At 38.8% G+C, this 20,042-nt stretch overlaps 1 protein-coding gene across 2 annotated transcripts in view; it reads right to left on the bottom strand.

The window, feature by feature from the left end:
• The window catches only part of znf236 (zinc finger protein 236), a 96,473-nt gene that overhangs the window by 24,000 nt on the left and 52,431 nt on the right, over positions 1-20,042 (bottom strand). For both annotated transcript variants that reach the window (XM_088601280.1, XM_088601278.1), the window contains exons 16-24: positions 18,838-18,980; positions 18,221-18,324; positions 15,372-15,523; positions 13,977-14,159; positions 12,650-12,929; positions 5,720-5,823; positions 3,202-3,573; positions 1,695-1,843; positions 1,026-1,269 (exon numbers count right to left, since the gene is read on the bottom strand). In XM_088601280.1, coding sequence (XP_088457406.1) covers positions 1,026-1,269; positions 1,695-1,843; positions 3,202-3,573; positions 5,720-5,823; positions 12,650-12,929; positions 13,977-14,159; positions 15,372-15,523; positions 18,221-18,324; positions 18,838-18,980 — 1,731 coding nt within the window. The remainder of the gene's footprint in view (positions 1-1,025; positions 1,270-1,694; positions 1,844-3,201; positions 3,574-5,719; positions 5,824-12,649; positions 12,930-13,976; positions 14,160-15,371; positions 15,524-18,220; positions 18,325-18,837; positions 18,981-20,042) is intronic.

Here is a 20,042-nt window from a genome sequence, read left to right on the forward strand (position 1 = left end):
TTAAAGAGATAAAAATAAGCCCATTTAAAATGACGACAACAGAGTACAGCACTACATTAATGGTTTCTTTTGCTTCTGGTTGTTATTCCAAAAGACACTATGTTATTTCACCGTTTTTAATGGAGTACATGCATAAAATTATTTCTTCGCTCTTCTGAAACTGGAGTTGAGTCAGAGGCGTGGTGATCTTCAGTAAGACAACAGCCGTTCATTCACGCACTCCGGTTTCATCATTCATAAATGAACACAACGACAGACGCCCCCGCTGTGATCTTATTAGTGCCCTGCTGTGCTGTCAAAAGCTGCTGTTCAGAGCACAGGAAGGATTGTGGGGAAAAAAAAAACACAAATTGATAGAAAGAAAACAGCTAGCCCTCAATGCACAGCAGTGATGTGTGCTGCACACAGGTTAAGTATTTTTTTTTCCTGCGTTCAAACTACACTAAAGATTAGATAGTCAAATATTAAAAAAGATGCAAATGAGACCAGCTTGTGTAACTCATCTTGCTCATGTGTTTTTATATTATTCCCGTGGGGTCTTTTAGAACCACATCACCACTGAAAAGAAGAAAAAACTTTTTTTTAATCTAAAATTTATATTGATTATTTCTTCTTTTAATTCCATTGTAGGATAAAAAGATGCCTAATGTGTTTCGGCTCTTTGTCGGGGTAAAAGGTCATTCATTTTATTCATTAGCACTCGTCATTCATATGGTGCAAGAAGCTCAGAATAATGGATTTATTATTCATTTATTGTCAGCTTAATGGCTTGAGGTTACATTTAAGCCAGATGAGGTGTGACAAACTTTAAGCATTGATGCATTTTTTCCTTGTCTCCATTAAGGATACTCAGTGCCAAAGACGATTGTGGAGGCTGACCTGTTGCTCTGCGAGTGTATGAATCATGAGCAAGACGGAAAAAGCAGAGAAAAACTGGAATAAACAAAGCAACAACTAATTAAGCGGAGAAGCTCTGCTGAACGGGGAAGGACGTGAGACCAGAAGGCCCAGCGATGTCTACCTACCGCTGCTGCTCGTTGTGAGAACAGCATCTTGCTCCGCCAGGCCACTGATGGTCATGCTCGCGGAGGTGACTGTGGGCTGCAAGGACAGGCTGGTGAGCGGGTGGATCACCACATTGGCCGGGACGGAGGAGTCCCCTGTGACCAGGTGGGCCCCTGGTTGCTGGGCCAGAGTGGAGTCTCCAGTTAGCTGATGGGAGAGGAGGTTGCCCTGTTGTAGAGTCTGCTGCAAAATGCTGGGGTCTATCTGTTTCGGGGAAAAGATGGACAAAGCTTTCAGTGGCCAAGGTTTGAAAGGCAAAGCCATCGGGTGAACTGGTGCACACTGTAGATGTCACAGGCTCTTAATTTTTTCATTCATAGGGAAATGTCATGCGGACCAGCTGACAGGCTGCTATATATTAAATAAGTACTGCAATATAGTGCCTTACATACTGTACACATACATTCAGAAAATAAATGTAATAATCTAATGGTTCAATGACACATGGCTCACATATGTGCATGCTTGATATAAAAAAAGTACTCTTTCAAGTCTTACTTCAGTTTTCGAAGACCAACACATTGAACGCTTCACATAATTTATTAGATTGGTTGTACTTTGTTTTTAAAAAGAAGTACAGTGTCATTTGTCATGTTTCAGCATCATGTGTCAGGCACCAGAAGGCCTACCTGCAGCATTATGTTGTTGATGTTGCTGGTGTCAATGCCAGAGATCTGGACATTGGGACACACTAAATTAGTGGGTGTGAGCTGTAGCTGAATCCCTTCAAGTGCGGCCAGTCCAGCTTCTGTAAGAGACACTGTCAGATCTCCACCTGCTGATAAAAAAAAGAGATATTTGACTTCTCACAATGAGCAACGTACAGAATTTTATGATTTACGATGTATGATGATTGCACTAGCTTTTCCGTTTTTTTTTAAATTGCATTAATGAAGGTTTGAAAGAGTTTACTATCACAACTATCACCCCTTTAGTCTGGATTTACAGGTGACTTCAAACACAAACATGAAAGTTAAACGCTGAAGTTGGACTGGCAATTGTGTGCATTATTGGTGATCCTAAATTTAACATTAAAAAATCAGGTACGTTTATGTATATTACACAGGCAACACAAAACTAGTCTAGAAGCTAGAACTCCACTCTTCACACACAAGCCTTGAGAATAAACTTTCATGAGCTGAAGAGGAGAACTATCAGGGATATTCCATATGAGCTATAAAATCAAGCATCAGAGCATCCATAATAAGAAATATGAATGGCATATGTTTAGAGCTTATTATTCAGGATCCTGCCAGAAGATACCATAAACAATGAAGGGAAAAAACTGCATAGTAAATCTGTTTACAGAGATAAGAAACATGAGTGTAATTGAATAACCAACCTTCCAAGAAAAAATAATTCTCTGGAAAAATAGAATATTACAAAAAAACAGTCAGCCAAATCTAAAAAAAAAAATGATGAAACCAATATGTTTTTGTAACTTCTAATGGCAGTCTAAACTTAATCACACTGTAGTAGAATTTCAGGAGAACTCATTAAGCCTGTGGAAAACATTTTCATACATTCCAAAGCCTAAGTTGCAGCTTAGATAACTGCCTTAAATAAAAAATAAATTTAGTTGATGATTTGCTAGATTTGCTAGATTTTATAGTTTGGGGAAACGCCACGTTGCAGAAACACATAACCTTGTTAATATGGACCAAGATACACTATCATTTGGGCATACTATGACATAACTAGCCTTTCATAGCATTTTTACACCTCTTAATAACTATATTAAAAATATTTAATACTTGTGTGATGCACCATAACAGATATGACAAAGCACAAAAATATGAAGAGTAAAATGCTTTAACAAAACTTTCAAAATACATTAAAAGGAGAAGTCATCATTAGCTAGAAGCTTCCCTATCTCATATCACAACAGCAGAAAACTGCATGCCTGAGATAGGAGATACTACAAAATCATCTTCAGATTTGCTACGAAACTCCTTATTTGCCCAACTCATCTTTGCGTTGTGACATTAATTATAGTCAGTCTTTTATTACTGGAAATAAGATCAGTTCTGCGAAAAACAAAATAGTGGATCTGTTTCCAAGAATTAAAAGCTATACTTATATGCAACATAATATTCCTGTTTCAAGAATTTTTGGAATCTCTCAGAAGCTTCTTACTTGACATTGAAGCAGGAAGAATGGCCTGTCCCACAATGCCTTGCTGCAGGAGATTCTGTTCAAACTGGCCAGTCAGGACAGGGTTGTTGGAGATGAAGACGCTGGGGTCGCCAGAGGGTGTCTGGAGCAGGCTGACCAGGGGCAGGGGCTCGGACTGCTGCCTCTCACCAGGCTTTTTGTTCTTCTTGGCATCAGAGGAAGACTTGAAGTGGCACTGGATGTGGGTTTTTCGGTGACCAGAGGTTCGGAAGCGCAGTTCACAGAAAGGGCACTTGAAAGGCTTGGATCCTGTGTGCAGCCGCATGTGGACTTTCAGACTGCCTTTTGTGGAAAAGGATGTGTTGCACATGTGGCAGTTAAAAAGCTTCTGACCTGCATCCAATAGAAAACAAGGCCATTAATACCGAAAACAACGGGAGATTAAAAAACGTAATCATTCTATAAAGAACTATTGATGTTTTTTGAATAAATAATGTCTATCCCCTTTATATGTCCAAGCCCATCATTTTATTAGGCCAGAGCATACTGTATATTGGTTTCTGCAGTATTAAGCAGACTAGAGCTGCCCCCCTGGATGGGACAGCAGTCCATGGCAGGGATTACTCCACAGTGCTGATCCCCACATACACAGCTGGGTAGACTGGAGCAATTACTCGTCCCTCAAGGTACAACAACAGTGTCTGTAGTGAGGACTCGAATCTGCTACCCATCAGTTTTGAAAACCTCTACACTATGCTGCTCCCATCCTCTGGTACAATCCCTGAAATTTAAATAACCTACTAGTATTCACCTGTTCAAACCACAAACTGAAATATAATCCCAGGGGCCAAACAGAAGAGCCATCATGGGCTTCACAGAACTCATTAAAATCTCACAGGTATCAAATCAGCCCCAAGCATTCACACAAATAATCCTCGTCAGTTCAGTTTAAGTGTATTTATATTTCAGTTTTTTTAAAAAGACATGGATTTAGAGAAACCTAAAATGACTACATGAGCCATAGTGTAACACTGATGGAAACAACATCTTTATTATATGTTACTAAAGATATCAATATCCCAGTTCCAAATATGTTTGTGACAGTATATGGCAATACTGTGGAATAAGGAACTATTTATAAGGCTTTTCAATTCGTACCATCTGTATTTATAATCTTATTAATTAAACTCAAATACAGTAAGCGCCAAGTTCTTTCAAGCCCTTGATAAAATGTGACTGAAAGCTGGTTTTAGCAAGAAAAAATGCAAATATACTGTACAATCAGCATTGGTTGCCTAGACAAACCAAAAAATGTGCACTTAGTAATAGTATGTGTTTTTAAGGAATGTATGTCATAAAACAAAATCTGTCCAAACTCTAACAAAACATTTGGTGAGAAAACTAAAGAAAGCCATACACAAGTGCAGGACTTGTCATTTGAAGGAGGTAGGAAGGTTCTGAATACCATATATATCATATACGTATCTAGAAAATACACTTTCATTTGGACAGATTTGCAATTGTTTTATTTAAAACTGACAGTCGTTTTCAATTTTTCATGCTCTTTTAGTTATTCATGCAAGAAATACAGAACCGCTTTTGTTTTACCATATTTCCATTACTTTGTATCAAGGCCATGAAGAAATTTGAAGCAATTTATTAAATTAAAAGACGTTCTTAATCTAATATCCAAAGGCAATTGTTTAGATTGGAATTAGTGTCACACGCAGCTCAAGGAATTTTAAAAAATGTGAACAGAAACAAAGAAAACATTCTTTGCAAAATACTTGACATTAAGGAAAAGAGAGAAAGTAAAAAAAAGAGAAGTACTTAAAACTTAAAAGAGAAGTAACTAATTCTGTTCACCTCTTCAAATGGCTGCTGAAGGAGTTTTGCTCCAAAAACAAAAGATCAGTGGATCCAAGGTAATATTGTAAGAGTAATTTAAATAATCACATGAAGTTCAGTTTCTCTCCTACGCAGAAAATACAATGTCTGAGTCCCTCTAAGTGAGAGCATTCCCTGTTGAGAATATGAATGTGCCTGGCACCTGACTAGAGTCAGAGCAGCTGTAGAGATGTCACGGGACTTTGTCCAGAGATGTTGGAAAAATACCCTACAGTAGGATACATGTATATCTGTATAATGATGCTCATTTCAAACTGTATAAAGATGTAATGGTAAGCATTTCTGCAATTTTACATATTTAATGAGTGGAAGCCTTAGGTATTGAAAGGTGTCACATTCATAAACTAACACAATGTGAAAACCTTAAGCATAAAGCATCACAAGATTGTTTTTAAAATTCAGTGTGCAGAATTATTTGTCCTGGCTCAATAACATTCCTCTAATATAACAAAAGAAAGTCACCCAAACAAAGCCGATAACTTTTCTCTTAGAACAATCCAGAATTGTTCAATTACAGCCATTTAACCATCAAGACACTGAAAAATCCTAACTTGGAAGTGTATGAAATGGCTTCATGTGTTGTGGCCAAGAAGGAGAAGGGATGTCTCGAGGGAGAGACGTGCTCACTGACCTGTGTGCGTCTTGACGTGACAGTCCAGAGTGGATTTCACTGTGAACCGCTTCCCACACTCGTCACACTTGTACGGCTTCTCTCCGGTGTGGATGCGGACATGTCTGTGAGGAAAGCAAGAAGTCACAGTGCTGTTCAGCGAGGTTCTGAAATGAGTTTTAAGTTGTAACAAAAAGGCATTCATTTTCAAGGGATTCTTTATTATCTGAATGCAACCCAGGTCAATTTCATGTTACTGTAAATGGAAGTGTTTAGCAGAGAGACTCTAGCATATTTTCACAGAATCCACATTAAGACTGCTGTACATAGTACAATGGTATTTTTCACAACACTTATCCTTGCCTTCCAGTTCCTCTGAAATGTCATGTATTCTCTCTGCAAACAAAACACAATAGGTGTCTATCCATCTTATGTGGCACATACAGAAAGCACAAATCAAATCCTACACGCCTGAGAGACAGGAAAGTCAGGAAGAAAACATGTTATACAGCCGCCTTCGAGAAACACCATGGGACTGGTTCCTTTGTGGATCATTTCATGAAGGTTACAGAGTTAGCACTAATGCTGACAGATAAAAAAAGAAAAGGCCTCCCGGGCACACAAATGGAAAAGTAACCAGATCAATAAAAGGGAAGAAGAACCCTGCTCCCAAAAATAACCCTTGTTTTTTCATGTATTCTATTTGTCCTCTGTATTTCTTTCAGTCCACGTAGGTCCACGGGAGACATTTCAGAGCAGGAGCTGACTGGCCTTGCAGACCTGGCTTTGGAAAGTACAAAGCAGAATTAAGTGCCCGGCTGCAGACAACTTGAAACACAGCCCAGACAGATCTCAGTGGATGGCCATCATTCGTTATATAGCTGTTAATAAACGGAAATCCTGTGAGGTCTTCTACCTTCAGCGCTGCCTCTATAAAGAAAATGAGGCACACTGCATACCACAGCAATGGGATTCTGTATGAAAAGTCAGAAAGACTTTAGAAACTACTGTAAGAATCTGGAAAAATCTATCATTCAAGGTACTTCTTGGTCTACTTTTAAGACCAAATTCATAACACATCTCCAAGTGCTCATTCTTTGCTACCATTTTAAAGATAAAGGAATTTTAATTACTTGATTCATTCATTCAGCCTCACAGGTTTCTGTTTCAATAGAGCATGTAAATATGCTCTACTGGTGCAGGTCAGACAGGAGAAGACACAGTTCTAGAGCTAGAACCTACACAATAAGTTAGAAAATAAACCACTCTCAGAAATGTTTAGTCTTTCAAAACTAGACAGAATTCACCCAAAAAGCAAAATTTCTTTTTGTTTTGTTTTAAAAAAAAAGCTGAAATATTAAATGCGTTTGCTGGCTTCTCAGCCAAATTCCACTGTGGTGACAAAATACCATAAAGACAATAGATCCCTGGTGCAGGATCTATGAGCTTTACACATAGACGAGGACCAACATCAACCACCTGGGATTTACATCAGTTATTATGCACCAGCAGCCCCACTAGACAGTAGTTTAGGTAGAGGACTAAAACACTGCTTCACCAACTGAACTAAATGCACTACTCTTTCAAAATGCACTAGGATCTTAATAGCCTAGTAGCACCTGCTTATGATGCAGCATGCCTGCAGCTTACCACCCAACTGGTGGGAGAAGTGAGGCCCCTCGTCTGTTAATAATAATAATAATAATAATAATAATAATAATAATAATAATAATAATAATATTTTACTTTGCCTTCAGTACTGTACAGTGATGTTAACACACAAAATGGACTAAATTGCCTGCTGCCCTCAATTAATACGGACATCTACAAGGTTTAATGGCATATTAGCTCTTACTATCAAGACAGTAATGGTAGTTAGAGTATTTTTATGAACCCTTAAGATTAGAATGGTAGTGATTTTTAAACAAATCCCTAAAAGACATCTTATGTGCACACTACAGAAATTGTGTCTGAACATGATGTGCTAGAAAATGAGATTATAACAGTATGTAGTAACACATGCATTTTGACTAATACAAATGACACCCACTGTCAGGTGAAAAAGAAAAGCAAATACAAAGAAAAGAAAATGCTAACATAGGGATGAAATAGGAATTATCCTAAGCAATTGTAACAAGGTTTCTAGTATGTTATGTAGGCACAATTCCTTCAAAACATCAAGAATTAGCCTTCCTCGGAGTCACCAATTACATAAGGCAATCTGGATGATTTAATTAAGACAACTGCTCAATAAACCTATTACACCAGATGATCTGACAGATTCTAAAGGTCATGTTTTCAGGACTGTTTGCTCTTCAAAGGGACTTGGATCAGATTGAGTTCATGAACGTTTCAGCATTGCAGGACTTCACCTTCTAAGGCTCAAATAATCTCTGAACTGTTTTAGCAAAAAACTATGTTGACCTGAATAGGAAGCACAGCAAACAGAAACACTCAGGAAGAACAGGGCTCTCATTTACTTTATATGCAGGACATGATGTAATAACATAGGAGCAAATACAACAGACAGACAGAATAAACTACTCCTCTACAGTAGGAGTGTGGATAATTTCTGCAGTTTAAAACTTTCAGTAGTTTCTGTAGTTTAAAACTTTCAGATCTGATAATGACTGGATCAAAGACAAGTACCCATGTATGAAAGTTTTGCCTTAGCAGAGGCTGAAAAACTACAGCATCTCACTGAAATAAAAACATAAAAATATGTCCTTGGTTTTAATAAATCGTAGACTCCATAGCACATCTCCTCATTTGCCAGAATCAACTGGTTGCCATAGTATCAGAAACCATGCCATTTTAATCCCTGCTCAGCATTATTCTACTATTGTTAAAGAACATTCTGGCAATCTTAAGAGTTGCTTATTTAATGTGGCTTCATTATTTTAATTGAAGTTTGCTCCTGAAATTCTGACTTCAGCACCAGCATCTGTAACGCAGTAGGTCAAAGCTCGGTAACTTCATGAATACTAATAAATCCTGGCTGTTCTTATACTGTTTGGGTTTCACTATTTGTCTATAAAAGAGGATGTGTGTTTCCATCTGTATTTTCACCCCTTGTGAGGAAAGAAGACTGCACACAGCTGTCCCATGAAATAGGTGCAGGACTGAGTTGAGTTCTCCCTATCATGCTGCGAGCATGAAGCACAGGATGTTTCTGTAGCAGTGACTCACCAGACCCACACACTACTGCATCCTTTAGTGTTCTGCCCAGAAACAGTATATGGTACGATACATATGGCCATTAGATCAGTTTTTATTTTGGAAAATGGAACAATGCAAGGGTAACACTACAGAACTAACAAACAGATAAAACAGGATGGTGTTTACACAGAGTTTCTGTAGGTAATAAGTTTGTTACTTTACAGTGAAGTAATAGTTCTCCTGTTTCTCAACAATGGCAAGAGCTGCATTAACCACTGTATGCCGACTTATCTGAAACCTGTTCACACAGAACCTTTGTCTGGTTCTTCCTCCAGGGAAATGCATAAAGCCACTGAAGCCTATCTGAGAGACTTTTATCATGTGTCTCTATTTCCTCAGTATTTGTAGTGTACACAAATTTACCCATGAAAGGACTCATTTTGTTTTTTTTTTATTCTAAAAGATTTTGTAATGTACTGTAACACCTCCTCTAATACAAATGGTAAAAAATGCCTCTAATGATAAGTAATGGTACTTCTTAGCTCTGTCTTAAAGTGTTAAAAGTTCTAAGACTATTCACATCCTCCACCTTTTTAGAAGACACATTTCAAAGATATCTTTCTCCAGACTCCTTCCTTCAATGTGCACAATTAAGTTGTTGAGGAATATTAATTTACCTGTCAAGTGTTAACACTTCTCTGCTGTCGGTAGATTAAAATAAAAGGAAAATTAGATGAGAACAATCCTCTAAACTCTTCAGGTAGATAGAGTTTGATTAGGGACTAACTGCTCTCAGCTTTCTCTGTTTGACACAATCATTCCACTACAATTTCACTCTTCAGGAACATCAAGGCAGTCGTGAGAAGGCGCATTGGAAACTACAATTTAAAGGCTGTATGTTTCCCATCTTCAAGCAAAATGAAATGATCAACAGCATGCAGGGATTTCATTCAAATTGATATTTTTGTCTGCATTTGCAAGTAATCAAAATAGTAATACTTGAAATCTTACTGTGAACACAACTCATGGGAAGTGCTTGGCGATTCTTGATTCTTACTGACAATGTAATTAACATCTAAGAGATCCTGGTTTTCTTTTTAGAATAGCTTTTGATGCACACACAAAGAAAAACTAAAGTAAGCACATACTGTGTCTTTCGGAATTTACATTGATCGTATATCAACAATGTTATTTTTGTTTTTTTCCATGGCTGCATTCTCCTGATGTCCATGCAAAACAGGCATTGTTCTTCAAATATTTTTTCTGAGGCAGAAACCACAGGCTAATGATTTCACCGACTTAGCTACTGCAAATTGTATACCATTTCTTCTGTTGAATCATCAAGTCTGAATGAATACATCTGCAATCACAGCCTTTCAGAGTGTAAATCATGATTCTCAATAGCTTTTTTATTCCAAAAAACTGTGGAAAAACATTTGGAAGTAAGAAGTGATAGTTATATATACATACTGTATATGAATCCTTTATTTAACTAAGTTAGTAAATTGAGAACATATTCTCACATTCATTGACCAGAAGATCTCATTTACACAGCAGGGAATTTAGTGAGCCAATTTGAGTGAAGTACTATGCTCTGTAGTATCCCTGTTGAGATTTAAGCCCACAACCTCACAACTTTTTGAAGAACGAAGGTTTTATTTTAATTACTACTATTTTACTGACAGTTAGAGTAGGATTCCATATTTTCAGTTTTAATTTGTTTCATGAGTGATTTGGCAATCATATTTTGCAGATGTACTGTACATTGAACATAGAACTGTTGGCTGTACTGTGTAACATCAAAAAACAGAAATTATATTTTCAATTTCTAAAGCACATTTTCTGGTTTGCGAAGAAAAGAATCTGAGCAGCTATTTTGGCAAGATAGTCCAGTCCAGTCACTTCCTTTCTGGTTATTCTGGTAAGGGATTTAATGTAAATGAAAAGACACATTGCACCCTTCTGCATTTACGAATATTATATGCAATCTCAAAGGTCAATTTAATATTCAACTGAGCAATATGTATAAAACCAAATACTGTACGCTTTTCAGTCACAGCAGGAAACGGGTATCTAATCAATTTCTGTTCTAACATGATTTGTTTCTGCCTTGGCTGCTGATCATAGCTACACACTAGGTAAATTAAACTACTTGAGAACCTTTTTACTCCTGTCATGTTATGGTTCTAACAGAAAAAACAACAGCCCGTCAAACCAAAAAAATGTTAAGCACAAGCGAGAAGCTGAGGAAGCACACAAATGCCTAATTGCTTATTAAATCATGTTCTACTCTATCTTTAGCAAAATGAACAAGATGAGTGTCTTTCAATGATGTTTTCCTGTTATTGCAGCCCCTGCTTAGAATGACAGTGTGGCAGAACACTTCATATATCTCAAGGAGCATCATTAAATGTACACTGAATTCTGAGAGCTCTTTGCACCAAGCAAAACACTTTTCCAATGTATAGGAAATACAATATTTTTTTTAGAAAAGAGAGAAGGTTTGATTATTTACCAGATGAAAAAGGACATTTTAGTCTGGTCTAAGAAATGACAGAAATAGCACCACAAGTGCTACAGACATGGCCAAATTCATTTTAATGTTTGTTCTTGAAAAATACTTCAAGCTCCACAATGGAAAATGAGCAGAGTTATACAACGGGCAAAGAAAAGGAGACATGCTGAGGAGTACAAATACTCTTTTGCACACAGAGCTGTAGGGTTATGTCTCTGTCTACAATGCCAAGCTGTTGGACTCTCCAAGAAGCAGCAGCAGAACAGGGTTTTGGAGCTGACTGGCTACTAGCAATCAAACGCACAATATGAGCCAAACAACCTCATTTTAACCGTTCTTTTAGTCTTAACAAAAATGTAAACAATTTCTTGCTCAATATTCCAGCATCCAGTATAGACAGGTAGTATAAGGGCTCAGTCAGATTCCTCTGATATTCATCCCATACAAGCACACATTTGCACAGCAAATGTAAGCATGTCCTTTCAAGCTCAGGGTGAAAAATGTTAAATCCTGTATGTCTAAATTGAATTATTTCTTTATCAGTGTCTTACTTTTAATTTCTTCTTGTCATCAGTTCTCATTAGAAGAGATTTTTCTTCCAGAAAGATTCAGACCTTGACCTCAGTCCTTCAGCACAGAAATAACACATTTTAAATTTAAATATTAAACACCCTAGTTTTCAAATTAGAATTGGCAGTTGTTGATCCTGGGCAGCAACGTGCAGCAGTGGTTAGGCTTCTGGACATGTATTTAGAAGGTTGTGGGTTCCCGTGATATACTGCTGTTGTACCCTTGAGCAAGGTACTTCAATGCCCAGTTGAATAAATGAGCCAAACACAGTTTATCTGGATAAAACAGTCATCAAAACAAATCTTACTCACCCCTACAGCCCTGGGAAGGAAGAAAGCAACACATATACCCACCAACACAGAACAGTGAAAACCAATCAAGCCAACAACATTATCTTCTAACAAATCTCAATCGAATTTCACTCTAGCAAGGACGTAGTGCCAGGCAAAGTGTCCCAAATTCACAAGTGCACGACTGTGTATAAGGAATCATCAACACATAGCGAGCGCTAGATGCCTGCTTCTTCACTTTGGCCAGCCCTTGCCCAACAATACGCCTTATCCCCAGGTACCAGACAGGCCACACCTGAGCTGCACAGTAATAAGCGTGGGTCAGGTCCCTGAACTGTTGTATCAGATATCATTAATTGTTAATTGTGTGTAATTGTAATGAAGGTGGAGACAGAGCAAAATGAAAGTTTTGAATACCTGACCAGGTCACTGGGCTTCTTGAAACTCTTGGGGCAGTAGGTGCAGCGGTTGGCGTACTTGGGCTCTGTCTCCAGCTCTACCGTCTTGTCTTTGATCTCGCTGATGCGGTCCCTCTCTGCAGCAGACTGGGCAAGCACCTTCTCTGACACCGTGGCGTCTTCCCGCGGCTCGGCCTTGGCGAGCTCCGCCGTCTGCTCCTCGGTGAAAGTGATGATTCCCGTCCGGTTCCTCTTCAGCACGACCCTCTCTGCATTTTCCTCTTCCTCCGCACCCAAAACTGTGAAAAGCCGAAGACTGAAATGTGGCTATAAATTCTATCCATCAGGAACTCAATCTAAAATAGATGGCTGGCCAAACCAGGAGAAGAAATTCGAAAGTTAAGAATGAATACTGATTTTTCCATATTGAAAAGGCTTTCTTTAGTAATTGTAAAAGGTTCATACTGAAGCATGACCAAAAGGCTTGCTTCTCATTAAGATTTGTTTCCACATCAGATGCCTGGAGATGTTTTCTGATCATTCCATTCCTGCTGGGTGCACATTCCAAGGCAAAGCATTTAATTTGTATTGAGAGTGAAATATTGCTTGCTTGTTTTCATTTTCCACATCAAAAGGAATGAATTTCTTTTGAATAGCAGAACAGTAGAATTTTACAAAATCAGTGGCGCAGTTACCCTCAGAATTGTTTCTTCTTTTCTTTGGTCTTCCTAATTAACATACAGATACCAGTATTTCTGTAAATAACTAAGCAAAATGGTAAATTAATGGAAAATTAATTTATCATTTAGATACTAGCTAGGCAAAATATGCATATGGCTTTTATTTAGCTGTTCAGCACCAAGCTAATGAATCATAATTTATCCAATCTTTCTTTTGTTAAGGTTATCATGGATGCTGTAGTTCTAAAATGATGCAACCCAGGTAATTTCATTATCCTTCTTTATTATGTTATAATTATCTAGAAGTAATCTCATAACATATTACTCATGAGCTTACAGTTTAAATTATTATGTACCCCAACCTTACGTCATGGTTTGGGATTTAATCAGCATTAAGGTTTAATTATTCTATCAGTGTATTAATACGTTACTAATACACTTTTACACCCCCTAATATAATGTGTTTTATTATTCGAGTCATTGTTTTGCACCTTATTAACAGACTGTGAGATACCTAACTGAAAATTAAAAATGCAACACCGGATTTCCATTCCCAGCCTTTAAAACTGGCCCGTTTAAGTAGCCATTAATGGATGATCCTGGAAATAGTAAGACCCCCTCAGCCAGTCTGTGTGTACTGTATGTGGAGGGGTAACAAAGCATTACCTCTGGGTCCTGCGATATGATCTTTCTTCATGTGTTTCCTGCAGAGCAGGGTTGTCCGAAAGGTCTCGTCACACATGGGGCACTTGAAGGGCTTCATATTCATGTGTATTATCATGTGTCTGTTAAGGCTGCCATTGGTGGTGAACGAGGCATCACAAACATTGCATCTGAAGGCCTTGACACCTGAAAGGGGGAAAAGCACCCAGACAAGATGACAAGAGTCATTGCGCACAAGAAGCCATCAGAACAAGTCAAGTTGAAGGCAGAAATCTAAACGACACATTTGTGTTTAGCCTTAAATGGCACTGAGCTGAATGTATTTTGGATTATATAGACCTTCTTGGATCAAATAGTGTTTTTTGTTTTCATATCCTGGTACATAAGCAATTAACCTCTCTTGAACCTGATCTGCAGGCAGAAGAGGGAGACACAGGGGGCTGTTTTTGGGAGTAAGGTTGGATGATCTCAGGGTATTTAGTCCTGACTTACATCAAGCAAAACACAGAGGGCACAGACATACCTGAAAGTCACTCAAAGCCTGAAAGCTGAGCTGAAACTGGGCTGTTCAGAGCTACACTAGCTGTGAGCCTGCACTTTCCTCTATCTGTTCCCTAGGAGCTGTAATGTGACTCAACTTCTTCTATCAGTGTCCTCTGTAATTATTCCTTTACACTATTTACTGTGTACTAATCTTTGAGCCAGAGGGTCAGATATATTTGTGAAAGGGAGGGCTGTGTAATGTACGGTTTTACTCTTCTAGTAACTAGTATTTAAGTATCCTAATATCACATTTGTTTTTATTATTATCACCTCTGTCTTTATGTTTCTGTTATTTGTGGATGTGCCATTATACAGCATAGAGATTCAGACAGCGAGAAAGCTTGTCTGTAAGTCTATGCAAAGCACTGTAGTGCCCCCTAGGTTTCTTTTTGTACATGACAGCTTTGAGAAGAGCCAAAACTGTGGATTATGCTTTTCTTTGTTACTGTTTTACTAAAGGTTCAAGTATTGTCAAACTTGGCTCTGAAGCCTAGTTATTTAAGTCCTATTTTTTTGTCACTTTTATATACCTTTTATGCAAACTTTAATAGTGGCTTAAAGAAGGCTCAACAGCCAAAATGTCGTCTTTCTTCTTAGTTTTAAGCATGGAATTAACCTTTACTTGTCCCAAAATAAGCTCATGATACAGGAATGGCTCAGAACCTCTGCTTTTATTGGCTACTGCACTGTTTTCATACCAGAACCTTGTCTCGATCTCCAAGAAACTAAAGGTTACTCAATCATGTTATTGTGAAGAAACACAAACTGAACATGCCTATTCCAAAGGTACTCCTCAAAGTCTGGCACAGTCAAGAAATGAACACAAAGCTTGAATGTATTAGCTATGAGTCTTACCTGTGTGTGTGTTTAAATGAGACTTGAGAACTCCAGCTGAGACAAAGCTTCGACCACATAGGTGACACCTAAAGGGCTTTTCTCCAGTGTGAGAGCGGACGTGCTGCTTCAGGTGGCTGGACTTCTTGAAGCCCTTGTTACACATTGAGCACCTGAAGAAATACACTATTCATTAGTAAGGCCTGGACTCCATTCTAATACCTTACATCTCTGATTGAGGAACCTCCCCAGGTTTAAGAAAATAGACCTCAAATCTATCAATTTGATATGAGAGCTCCCAAATCACTGGACTATAATAAAGACCAGGAACACCCGATAGTGCATAAAACAGACAAGTAGCCTTCCATTTGCACACATCACATATAACATCTATGGCCCTTCCTGTTTAACCTATGGGATGTACACAGGAGAATCTGTGTATAAAATTGCACTTTTCCAATGTCAGCTTTCAATGTTACAACAGTTAAGACATGTCAGCATGAATCATCTACATACAGGAAAGTGAAATATGTGTCTTTGCATCCGCTGCAGTTTTAGGTAAAGTCTGACTTTCCAGCATCAGAGACTCAGAACCATCACTTCTAACCATGTGCTCATCAAGCAGTTAGTTATATACATTACCCTTCTGAACAGGGGACACTACCTCATGAATTATCTTGTTTTATGAAATACATCTTTGTTTTACAAAGAAAAACATTATCTAGTAAAATATGGTGAGTTCATTCAGAAATTCAAAACCCATCGGCCTTTTACAATCATTTAAATGTACTTAATTAAATCCAAGGAATAGTTGCAGACTTGTATTTAAAGAACCCCTATAAAAAAAGCATAAATGAAAGCCTAGGAGTATCTACAAACCACCTATGAGAAAACAGTTCTAGTGAAGTATATTTGAAAAAACTGTAGAATGAAGTGCTATTGTTGCCTTAGTTTCAGACATTAAGTTTACTGAAATAACTTATGGTGCTGTCTATCTGCATCACAGCTTCAACATAATTGATGTGGGCTGCACATCGTTCCAAACAATTACGCCTCCCACTGCTGTTCTATTTATGTGGCCTATTAAGAATGCTCAATATGTTCATATCCTGTGGCTGTATGCATGATCCATCATGCTAAATCATTCTGGATTTAGATGTGAATATTCTTTTTGAAGGCTTCTTGCTATAGGCTTTGTGCCCACAAGGATAACTTCAAGTGCAGCATTCCCTAGTTACTGAGGTATGCATTGTGGACTTCACTCTTTGATAAGAAACAATAATCAGTTAACCTGGGAATGCACATATTCAAAAAGAACAAATGCATGATTCTGGGAAAAGTACAGAACCATATTTGCACTTTCTCTTCTGGCAGTAATACCTGTTTACCTCTGCTTTTAACTAAACAGGCACTGCTTGCAGCAGTGTGCAGGGTGAATTTCCTTTGTTTCAACAGGACAGACACACCAAAGACTCAGCACTAAGTAGTTCTCTCTGATGAACATTGAGGACTTTGGCATGTACAAAATGCAGACTTCACAAACCTAAAGCATAAAGATCAAAATTGTGGACCCATGTCAAACAATTAAATACCGTCACGTCTCTCAAGCAGAAAAACTGAGGATCATAAATCACCGTCAAAGATTTAACAAGCTGTTGCATATCACTCATGCACTGTTGTAGCCTGTAATTGTTTGTGTGTGCGTGGCATGAAATCCAAGATATGGGAAAAAGATGGAGAGGAACTGAATATTAGCAACCATCTCCTTATGGAGGTCTGCTTTTAACATCCTTAGATTGCGTGACCCATCCCCATGCCAGCAGCCATATCACTCTGCAACTCACAGCTGGCAACCCACTGAAGCTAAGCAGGTGTGAGCCTGGTCAGTACCTGGGTGGGAGACCTCCTGGGAAAAACTAAGGTTGCTGCTGAAAGAGGTGTTAGTGGGGCCAACAGGGGGCGCTCACCCTGCAGTCCATGTGGGTCCTAATGCCCCAGTATAGTGACGGGGACACTATACTGTAAACAGGCGCCGTCCTTTTACATGAGATGTAAAACCGAGGTCCTGACTGTGGTCATTAAAAATCCCAGGGCGTTTCTCGAAAAGAGTAGGGGTGTAACCCCGGCGTCCTGTCAAATTTCCCATTGGCCCAATCATGGCCTCCTAATAATCCCCATCTATGAATTGGCTTCATTACTCTGCTCTCCTCCCCACTGATAGCTGATGTGTGGTGAGCGTTCTGGCCTACTATGGCTGCTGTCACATCATCCAGGTGGGGCTGCACATTGGTGGTGGTGGAGCGGAGTCCCCATTACCTGTAAAGCACTTTGAGTGGGGTGTCCAGAAAAGCGCTACTGTATATAAGTGTAAGCAATTATTATTAATTATTATTATCCTGCCCCTACGTGCATGATTTTATTCTTTAAGAGCTAGCTAATTGCCCACATACCTCATCTAGGAGAGAGCATAGCGTGTAGCAATGGCTCTCCTAACAAAAGGAAGAACGGCACCAAACCTGCACAAACCATGAGCAAGGTCTGACTGTTCTTCACTCTGTGCCAGATTGGCCACTCAGTACTGCAGAAAAGAATTACACTTTCAATCTTGTCAGCTCTAAAGCAACGAAGAACTGCTGCTTGCTTTAAAGGCATCACACTGTGTAATTTCTGGCAAGCAGAGGCCTTTGGAACCTATTGCCACTGTCTAATGAAAAGAGACTTTTTTCATGCAGGTAGCTGGGTAGCCTAAAAGTGCATGTAAGCAGCCCCAGAGAAGCCCATCAGCCCTAATTTATGCTGCGTAATCGCAAAATCAGGTTATTGTCAAAAGATGAATTCCTCAGCCGGTACTGGGGGTCACACACACTGACCTGTAGGCCCTCTTGTGGCTGTCATCACTTTCCTCCTGGAAGTCTGGCCTCTGTGGCTGCAGCTGAAGGTCATTCTGAGGCGGCTCCTGAAGTAGACGACTTGTCTGGGAAAGAAATGTCAGTATTAACTGGTTTTACTTAACTTGACGAGGCATGTTTTAAATTATTATACATTTTATCTTTTAGGATGGTATTACTGTCTTAAGGACTAGGTATTGTAGATTCCGAGCACGTTTACATTCAGAAAATGTATGATAATGACGTGTAAAACCAAGCACATAAAACCAAAGTTTCCTGTTGTGGTGGTCTCTGAGGCTGCTGTATGACCAATTGCAGTTAGATGACAGAGACACACCTTTCTGCTAAACCTGATGTGCTGGACGGACCAGCAGGTGTTAAGACCCCAGATACTGTACTGTTCAGATGCCCCTGGTGTACAATGGATAGCAACCTCCAGCACAAGCTATATATGACATTCTTTTTTAACCAAGACTCTTACTTTTCAAAGGTGAGTTTCCATTTGGAAGCCCCATGTAGGAAAGCACTACTGGGAAGTGATGAGATAGAGGCATACTCACAGGGCCCTTCCCTGTCACCCTTTTTTCAGACTGACTTACCACCTCAGCACCGGAGACCTGCAGCAGGTTCTGCTGGTGGTAACTGGAGGACAGTGCCTGAGACTCCAGCGTGCTGGAATCCTGAAGCTGCTGAACCGCAGAGAAAGGCGGCTGCTGGGTGAACCCGTCCGCTATGGTAAAACCTAAAACGCGATACATTTGTTAAACATCCATTCTCTCTGATAGGGAATAACTGACTAAGAACTCTGTAAAGAAGAAGGATTAAGCACCATCGTTAAAACACTGACTGCTCAGTCACCTTCTTTAGTCAGGCCTCACTCAATGACAGATGCTTTTGTGCCAGAAAGTTCCTGTTTGGATTCTCAGAATAAAGACAAGGATATTTTGCTGCACCAGTATTTTTAGCAAGGATGATAAGTTCGAAGAGTTTCAAAAGAAGTTGAAGAAATGCTCTTTTACTTTCCTTTTGGTTTGTGTTTGCAATGGCCACTTAAATTGATTGTTGTTTTGTTTTTATTTTTATGAATAACAAAGCTTTGACAATGACTATGGAGTGGGGACCAGCTTCACTTAAAAGTAAAAGATGCAAAGGAGAAAGGCCTCACAAACTGCCATAGAGGAGTGTTTGTGGCAATAGTAAAAATAATTAGTTCCACAAGTCAAGGGGAAGCTTAGCAAAATAATTTGATCTTTAAAAAGGTGAAGATGCTGAGGTACTTGTCCAATTAAAGTAGATAAATTCAGCATTTTCCTTTGTACAACAAATTTATAAAGCTTTCAAAAGTTTCAGAATATGTATTTTTTAGAGATTTTGTGAAAGAACAGCCATGACTTATTTTTAATTTTCATAGTTACTTATAACCTCCATTCCCAAAGTGCTTGTATCTCTGGGATTCTACTATACGTATCGTAGACGTTTTTGAGACCGGGCAATTAGTAAATATGTTTTAAAAAAGACATTTAAAAATACAATGAGAAGCATCTTGCATTGTATGACACCTGCAACACCTGCTGCATGTTACAGATCTTGTTGATGGCTGATGGATATAAATCAATTCATCTGATGGTGCAAAGCCTTATCAGTGTCTTGTCTACTCTGACAAGGCCTCCAGTTCTGTCTGTGATGGTGCAGTTGCAAATCATTTTATTTTCCACCTTTGTATTTTTAACACATCAGACCTTTTTTATACAATGCAGTACAAAAATGTTATTAAACACAAGAATAATTTAAACTGCTATTAGAT

The sequence above is a fragment of the Lepisosteus platostomus genome, chromosome 12 (genome assembly GCF_059453375.1).
Source record: "Lepisosteus platostomus isolate fLepPlt1 chromosome 12, fLepPlt1.hap1, whole genome shotgun sequence".
Classification (NCBI taxonomy): domain Eukaryota; kingdom Metazoa; phylum Chordata; class Actinopteri; order Semionotiformes; family Lepisosteidae; genus Lepisosteus; species Lepisosteus platostomus.